Genomic DNA, 9,053 nt, shown 5'->3' on the forward strand with positions numbered 1-9,053 from the left:
AAATTACTAATAAACATTGCTTCTGGCTCAATTTAGCCTGAACTCGGTGAACCTAGCCAATGGTGACAAATCAAAAACTCGGAAATGCCCGATGAATGAATCTAACTATTCTCAGAGCCCTGTAGGAAGGAGACGCCAGGATTAATGGGCCAGCAGCCACACCACGCCAGGCTGCTGACTCTTCACAAGGAGATTATGTTCATATCAGGAAAAGGAGAAAAGGAAGGTTACAGTCTGGGAACTGACCAGCTAACTACTGCCATTAGTAGAATACACCTCTTCCTGAGTTCAGTTTTCGAGTTATCTTAAAATGTTAAAGTTTGAACATTTATTGCAAATTGGACACACACTTTCACTCTCAGAGGGCCAGGCAGGCAACAGGGCTGAGACAGCAATCGCTGACGGTCCCCCAGCCCGGCTCCCCTGGGTGGCCTCTGGCTGTATCTGTCTGCCTGTCACCGGTTCCTTCCACCGCCACCAAGGCAGGGTAAACGCGCCTGCCCACCGTGGATAGTCGGCGTCATTGTGAAGCAGGGAACACAGATGCAAGAGTGAACCTACAGCCACACAGTCACATCTTCCAACCAGCACCCGCGACAGCCTCCAGCACCCAGCAGTCCAAGGGTCACCTTCCCTAAGGTGCGTCACTGACCCCACCCCTGGGAGTGTTGAGTCAGAATCACTACAATCAGTGAATAAAACCCTGGGCAAGCATTGCGCCGGGCTCATTTGTTTTCCCCTCCACCGAAAACCAGAACGGGGAGTCTCCCTCCGGCTTTTTCTCGCCACTGACACTTAGGGATGGCTGACTGTGTGTGTGGCTTTAATATGTCCAGGACCCCAAATACACAATCCACTGCCACAGAATCCCGTCCAGGAGGACCCTGCTACAGGATCACTGCATTGTGCAGAGCGCTCACCTAGGAGAGCAGCCCTCACCGTGGGGGACTGCAGCCTTCCATCAGGGTCGTCAGATGAAAGCTCCATTTCCTCTGCCTTTGAGACACACTGTTTTTAAAGGTTCCATTTAGCATCCTTTTATTACAATCCTACATCATAAAGTTATAGTTTATAGCAGGATAAAAACAGCTGTAAAATTAGCATTCTGTAAACACCCTTCCCTGCGCACTGGGGAGGCAGCCTGGGATCTGTGCTGACCGCTGGACACTGGGATCCTCGAGGCAGGATTGCAAACTTAAAAAAATAAAACCAGGACAGAAGGCCAGGGAGAACATGCTGATCCGTATAACCAAGTATTTTCCAGCGGCTGGCGCCACTCCCATTCTAGGATGAATTCCAAGAACATCTTAGTATTTTAATGTTCTATCAGAAATACTCTCCAGAGGATGGGAACCCGGGAAACCCTGCGGATCCGTTTCCCCACGCCCACTTTCTCCTACTTTCTGTCTCCCTGCACTGGGAGGCCTCCGTGGTCGGTCAGAGGCCCTCATGCCTTGCTCGCGCTGCCCACTGGACCTACAGGAAACAGTGCCCCGGGCGGGGGCGTCCGCACGACCACCACCTCATGCAGCACGCAGCCCCTTGAGGGACCCGAGGGCGCCGGGGGTCCGCTCCGTGGCGGTGCACCCCGAGGTGCGCGCGGGGCTCCGCTCCCTCCCGCCGCCAGCCGTGCGCCGCCGCCGCCGCCAAGCCGACTCCCTCGGGCTCCGGAGCTCCGGCCTGCCCCAAACGTCCATGGGGCCTGCGTGGAGCCGAGTGGACACGGGTTTTTATTTCCCGTTTACACAAACGCGAGGGGACAAGGCGAAGGCGAAGGCTGTTGTGTCAGCTCAAACATTTATTAAGAAAAGCAAATTCATAAAGAAGCACGGACAGAAGTCAGAACATACCACACACTGACCAGGATGTAACGAGAATGCGTTATCTACACAAAACATCCTATTCCACGAGTTCCTCTCGGGGAGCGCGCCCGCTCCCCGGGCGTGGGCTCAGCCGGCGCATGCGGAGGGGCCCGGGCGACCCGGCGGGCGGGCACGGGGCGGAGTGGGGCGGCCTCCCCGCACGCCGCCCGGCACGCTCCTCCCGAGTCGGCGCGGGCGCTCCCCCGCGCCCTGCACGGCCCGCGGGGCGGCGGGGGAGCTGCGGACCGGGCGGTCGCGAGGGATGGGGCTGGGGCCGGCGGGGAGCGGGCGCCCGGCCTCCTCGCGGACTCTGGCCCTGGGTGCGGCCCCGCTGGCGTCGGATTTCAGGTCCTGAGTCGACTCCCTGGGAAGGATGAGGGCGCGCGGGCGGGGAGCGTGCGGCACGGGCCGCGGGCCGGGCAGCGGCGGCGGGCAGGGGCGCAGGCGGCGGGGCCGGGGTGCGGGCCGGGCGGGGCGGGGGGCGGCAGGGGCCCGCGGGGCGGGGACGCAGGTGCATTAGGTAAAGCTCATGGAGACTGTGTGCTCGAGCGCCTTGCGGCGCAGGGAGGCGATGCTCGTGCCCCGCCACACATCGCTGCTGTCCGGGGAGCTGCAGAGCTGGGGCGAGCCCGAGACGTTGCTGGGGCCGGGGAGGGAGGCGGGCACCATGCCGGGGAAGGCAGGCTGGTACAGGTGGGACTGCAGCCCCGCGCCGTTGGAGCCCGCCAGGCTGTTGGACAACCCCATGGAGTTGGGCGGCGGTCCCGCCGCCAGGCTGCACTGGGACAGCGACTGCGCCATGGCCTGCTGGCGGCCGAGTGCGGGGGGCAGCGGCAGCTGCGACACACCGGGCATGGCAGCCGCCGCCCAGCGCGTGTCGTTGGCGTGGAAGGAGCACAGGCTGTCGCCCATGGCGGCCGCGGCGGCTGCGGCGGCCGAGGGGAACTGCGGCAGGCCCGGCGTGGGCAGCAGCGTGCCAGGCGCGCGGAACACGTTGGTTGTCTTCTTGCGCTTCTTCCACTTAGCGCGCCGGTTCTGGAACCAGACCTGCAGCGGGCAGGGGCGGGACACAAAAATACACGGGGCGCGGTCAGCAGGGCGCGCCGGACGCCAGCCATGCCCAGCACGCGTGTGGGCACCCACCACCACCGCCAGCACCAACGCCCAGGTGCCCGGCACGGGCGGCTCCCCGCCGCACATCACGACGAACCTGTGTGCCTCGCAGCGCTGCTCACGCAGCGTGGGCACTAACCCACGGTGCGCGCAGCTCCACCGGCTTCGAACCCTTGAGACAAAGGCAGAGCCCCCACCCCCAGCGCCGCCACCGGAGGAGGGACGCGGGCCCCCACAGGATGCCCAGTGGACGAGCGCGCTCTGGGTTCCTTTGTCGGGAGCGAGCAGGGCGCGGGAGTCTGAGCCTGCCACCCCTGGGCCTCCTTGTCTACTCCCCAGGAAGCACTGGACGAGGGTCCTGTCACGGGCCTCCTCGGTAAACTAAAAACCAATATCTTGACCAAAAGTTTAAGGCTCACACGTCTTACGAAACAAATGTGACTGCTTAGACCTACGCATGCGCATGTCTCAGGAAAATGGTTTGGATAAAATACACTACTCGTGGAAAAAAAATAATAAAACAAGCCCCCTGCTCGCTGAGCTGCGGTCCTGGGTCTGAAGACCCCTCATACGCAAGGTCTCGGGACTTGCAGCCTAAGGTGCCCGCAGCTGCCCGCGGGATGTCAGCTCGACCATTGCAGGGCGTGATGTGCCAGGGTCTTGCGAGTCTTTCCGAGTGGCGACACACTGGTCGGGCACAGCCTGAGAATTTTTGGCCATCCACTCGGTCTGACCATCATCCAGTGACTCAACACGTTTGTGGCTCCCACCCGCTCATGGCCATAGACAGACCTGCACACCTGCTGGACGGAGATGCGGGTCGCGCTCCGCAGCGCGTGCGTCCGCTCCGCAGCCAGGACTCCCCGCGCTGCCCTTCCCACCTTGCCAGTCCCCAGGTGTTTAACTTGCTTCCCACCCGGTGCCGCCCCAAGGCCCGCAGAGGTACCTCGGCTTTGTCCCTATTCTGCTGCAGCCTCTAGCTGGGAGCGCAGTGGACCCCAGCAGGGGGCTGGGTACTGGCAGCCTTCGCCCAGAGACCCCTAAGAGGAAAGGCAGCCCCTGCAGCTAGGTGGGCTGGACGAGGGCGCCCACCTCCCACGCCACACCTGGATGTTATTTCTAAATCTCTTTTTTAAAAACCCACAAATCTGGGCCAGTTTTGAACACCTGCGGTGGCTACCGACCCGTGCGCGGCTGGAGCTCAGGCACGGGCTGAAGGGAGCAGCTGTTGGGAACTCCGTATTAAAGGAATACTCGTGAAATCGCGCTCAATGTTTTAGGCTGGGCTGAGTGCATTTGTTTGTTTCATGGTTTACTGGAGCTGGGACTGAGGTGAGGGGAGGGAGTCAAAATCGGCCGGGTCTGCGCGCCTCCATGCCAAGCTCTGTTGCATGTTTTTAAAAATGCGAACCCTTCCACTTGAAAACTAGAGCATAAGGGAGACCTGAGGGAAATTTCCAGAAGGCGGATACAACTGCAGAGCCAGGGCAGCTTTGCTCCTGAGTGAGAAGCTAACGGAGGGCTGTGCCCCCCACACCCGCTCCGGTGGTGGGGTCCGCTGTGCCGGTAATAGAGATGTACTCTAAGTGCGCTTTAAAATCTACAAGCCGTTTGACGCCCCTGCTGGAAACGGCTCCGAAGCAGGAGCGGCTGCAGAGAGGGGTATTACTGTCCCCCCAGCCGTCCAAGCAAGCGCTTTATGAAGATCTCATTGGGATCCAGAACATGATTAATGTGGAGGTTTGGGCGGAAATCTGGGGAACTGTGTTAGCGCGTGGATCGCAGGTTCATTTCGACCAGCCAGCCGTGAACTCGGGGCCGAATTCATTACACTTTAATAGTGCTGGGAGAGGAAGAAAATGCAATTTCTCATTCCATTAGAAAACTAGAAAATACTCTCAGCTTGTCCCCTATTAAGATGTGGCAGGTGACAGGGCCGTTGGGGGGGACACGGTCACTGGGATTACAGCACATTATTTTTGTTCGTATAAAATATTGAAAGGCAAGCCCGACTGTGCAGAAGTTATTTCACTGATTTGGTTTTTATGTAAATAAAATATTGAAAGTTAATTAATCCGTGCTAGAGACTAATGATTATGCTTATTATATTGCGTTTGATCGCGTAATTTGCATGATTCTCGCATTGCTGCTTAATAAGCCATTCCAGGTTATAAATAATTCTGAAATTGGTTTCTAATAATGGCATGCTATAAAAGGAATGGTTTTATTACACTAGCCAGAAAAGGGAAGCGAAATCAGACATGGGACTGGCCTCCGTGTGAGCAGAGTGCTTTAATAAACACGGAGAACTGATCTATTCCCGTCCGCCAGCTAGCTTAGTCCAGACCTGAGTGGACGCGCAGCAGATGGACGGTTGGCAGCGCTCTCAGAGCAGTGCCCACACTGAGCAGAATGGCAATCTGTTAACTACAAAGAAACTATGAAGTACTCATCCTATACGAACATAAACCAATTACAATTTAATTTGAATTTGGTCAAGGAACAATGGTACAGTGAATTGGGAAGTAAATACATTTTCCATAAATTATTTTTGCATTATGTTACATAATGTTAATCATTTTGAAGTGTTAATTAAGAAGGCTATGTTGATCTGATTACTTTTTCAACTATGGAACATTATTTTTTAAAATACTGAAACTGCTATTCTATTAAATTGCTTCTCAGCAGCCTCAAGTCATTATCTTTGCTAGAACAGTTAAAGTACTTTGTCTTTCTTCCTGCATAGCCTTTTGTGTACTTTTTGAAGATAACTTTCTATTACATGGTTTATATTTTATTTCATTTACAACTTCTTCCATTAAAAGACTTTCCCTCATTAACCTTTTGGAGACCTACTAACGTTTACTAGACCTCGCTCCCTTTTTTCATAAAATCTGTTGTACAATTATTTGTGATTCATAAGTTCTATTTTAATTTAAACTAATTACCAATACATCTAAGTTAAGACGCAGAATTTTACTCCTTAAAACAAAAATTTAGAGATGGCATTCCTCTGGGGACCCAAAAAAGCAAATATATACATTTTAGAACTACAAGACTGAGCTTACAGCTGGTATTATAATTAGGGAAATGCTGAAATTCTACATTCTGTAAAGACTGGAACAAAATCCCATATTTCAATAGAGGTGGAGGGAAAATACGCTAAATCCCGCCTACACGTAACACGGGTGTTATAATACAGGATTGTATGTACTTAAATTTGTATTGCACTGAACAATTAGCAGTCTTTGCTGTGTCATTTCAGCGGCCTGTGCTTCATATCTTCCCAACAACCACCAGGCTTATCCTGAATTTATAAGTGTTAATCACGACGTTAGCCCCTGGGCATTATTTTATTAATTTGACCATTCCAACCCTCTGATGACTGCATTTACTCATGGACTCATGAGTTTTCCGTTTCGATTGCTACTAAAATGCCGAAAGGAAAAAGACGTGCCAGGCACTGGCATTAGGAACACCCTGAGACCGAGGGCCAAGGGCAGCGGAGAAGGCGGAGAACCGCCAGCGCGCCAGGAGGCCGAGGAGCGTTCAGCACCCTGGACAGCTCTCGACCGCGCCGGCCACTCCCCCGGAGCAGACCAGGGGTCCTGGGCTTTCCGAGGGGTCACCCGCACAAGTCCTGGGTTCTTTTCCTCGCACAACGTGGAGGGCCGAGAAGCTACGAAACTGCACCTCGCCTAACCCGTTTCTTTAGGGAAATCTTCATTTAACACTGACAGGTAAACGGCAGGCTGGCTCCCATAGGCCGCGCCCTGCGCCTCTTGCGGCACGAGCGTCAGCGAGCAGAAGAAAGCCAGGAAAAGGTGCCCACTGCCGCAGCCTTGTCTCCCTTCTGCCCAACACTGAACACAAACTCCTCAGGCTGAGGGAGTGCTTGTCAGCGGGCTAAGGCCGAGGAGCTCCGGGGAGCACTCGGCAGGAACCGGAGGCAGAGAAGTGGGCAACGGGACGACCCGTGCGGGCCAGGAGGTCGCAGGCGGGGATGCCGTGATCCCAGCCCGGCTCAGCCCTCACGCCCCTCGCGCCCCTCGCGCCCCACGCCCTGCGCACCTGCACTCTGGACTCGGTCAGCCCGATACGCAGCGCCAGCTCCTCCCGCATGAAGATGTCTGGGTAGTGCGTTTTGGCAAAGCTCCTCTCCAGCTCGTTGAGCTGCGCAGGGGTGAAGCGTGTCCGGTGTCGCTTCTGCTTCTGCTGGCCCTGCTGCTGGCCGGCTTGGCTGGGGTTCGGGCCGCCCTGGGGCCCCGGCTGCTTGTCCGGGTCTTTGGCGCTCACGGCCAGTGAGGCCGGGGCAGAGCCCACCGTGCCTATGTCCTCCCCGGGCAGTAGGGTGGCTCCCTCGACCGGGTCAGAGCTGGGCGCCAGGTCTCCCGGGTGGCCCCCGGGGTCGGAGCCCCCCACGCCCAGCCTGCACTTCACCGCCTCCCGGTGGCCCAGCAGCTCGGCGGCATCTTTCATACCTGCGGAGGCAAGCGGAGGGTGGTCACCACTTTCCTGGCGGTGCGGGGGGTCGGGCTTGCGTCGGCCGGGTCCTGGGACCCCTCCGCGTCCACTGTGCTGGGCCCGCGGCCGCTGGGCTGAGACAGCAGGCGGGCGGGACGCGCGGCCCTGGGCACCCTGGTGCGCAGCGATTCCCCCACGCTACCCGCTAAAGCGCTGCTCACTCTTCACTCGCGGTAAAGAAACAACCCACCGGAGCCCAACAATAAAGCCTGTCTCCCCTGCGCCCAGGTGTGTGGACCCAGAGCGGGGAGGGAAGTCTGAAAAGCAAACCTCTGCCGGGCCGCGGCCGCACCTGCGGAGGCTCGGCCCGCTCGTGGCTGGAGAGGAATAAAGCTCCGGTTCTCCCACCCCCGAAGTCAACCCAAAGCAGCGCCACCTCCCCCTCAAATCACAGAAAGTGTTTGGGAAATGGCTTCTCATCCATCAGGGAAGGTTCCCCAGTCAGAAACCCTGCAGCCGGCGACCCACAAGCAGCAGAGGGGAAAGGGCTGGGACACAACCGGCAACCGGACTGCAGAGAATCCGGCTTTTCCTTCCACAGGGACCCAGGTGCGTCGGTCCCTCCCCGCCATGGGCGACCCCAGGCCCTCGCAGAGGCCGGGAAGCCCCGCTCAGCAGGTGCACTCCGGAGCAGGTGCTAGCGGGCTGGGGCTTCTCCTCGGAGCTGGGTTCTTGTTTTCAAACAAAATCAGTCAGATTTTGGAGGAGGTAGAGGAGGGGGGAGAGGGGTGGTGAGAAAGAGGAAAAGGGGAGAGAGGGGGAAATGAACCCCAATGCTAGCCAACGGGAAAGAGACCGAGAAACACTTCCAAACAAATTACTCCGCGGCAGATCGACTTTCAAAAAAATAAATAAATAAACCAAGGGGAGGGGGAAGACGAAAAACAAGAAAAACAAGGAAGAACAGTGCGCCTAGCCCTTTCTTTGGATCTACATATTCCATAGATTTTTTTCAAAAGACGATGTTAAATCAAATTAAACTTTAATGCAGCACAATTACTTTTAAAGAAATTAGTCCATTTAGGGCGCATTAAGGTAAAATAAGGAACAAATTGACAATTTCCTGCGCCGGCTTCTGCTGGCCGTCCGGGCGAGGCGCGCACTCACCTAGCCTGGCATCCAGAAGGTCGGCGTGAGAAAGCATCGCGCACCGCTCCAGGGCGAAAGCTGTTCCCCCCCAAATTTTAGCGGCTTTAAGTTATTTAAAATAGATATAAGCTATAAGCTATACGATATAGATATATATAGATCACCTAAATGAAAGAAAATTCGGTTTGTGGTTAAAAAGGGGGCTTCTTGCATTATAATGTCCTTTAGAGAGACGGGGAGGTGCTTAACAGTTGAATGAACCCGTGAGCAGCTTGGCGAGGGGACCAATCAGGACGGCAGCCTGCAAATGTCAGCGCCCGCCGCGGCCCCCGCTCCGCCCGCCCGGAGGAGGAGGAGGAGGAGGAGGCGGCCGCAGCCCTCGCAGCTCCAGCCCCGAGCTGCGGCTTGGGTAGCAGTGGCCGCCACGGCCAGGCCCAGGGCTGCGGCTCCAGACCTTGGCCAGAG

At 56.6% G+C, this 9,053-nt stretch overlaps 1 protein-coding gene across 1 annotated transcript; it reads right to left on the reverse strand.

Moving 5' to 3' along the window:
- Positions 1-2,375: 2,375 nt before the first annotated feature.
- LOC121160233 (orthopedia homeobox) lies at positions 2,376-8,786 on the reverse strand. Its single transcript, XM_040985878.1, has 3 exons — positions 8,607-8,786; positions 7,047-7,456; positions 2,376-2,909 (listed from the first exon to the last, which is right to left on the reverse strand). Exons 1-3 carry the CDS (start codon positions 8,641-8,643, stop codon positions 2,379-2,381), a joined length of 978 nt encoding a protein of 325 aa, XP_040841812.1. The 5' UTR covers positions 8,644-8,786; the 3' UTR covers positions 2,376-2,378.
- Positions 8,787-9,053: the final 267 nt, after the last annotated feature.

The sequence above is a fragment of the Ochotona curzoniae genome, unplaced genomic scaffold (genome assembly GCF_017591425.1).
Source record: "Ochotona curzoniae isolate NIBS_2020 unplaced genomic scaffold, NIBS_Ocur_1.0 contig_4501, whole genome shotgun sequence".
Taxonomy (NCBI): Eukaryota; Metazoa; Chordata; class Mammalia; order Lagomorpha; family Ochotonidae; genus Ochotona; species Ochotona curzoniae.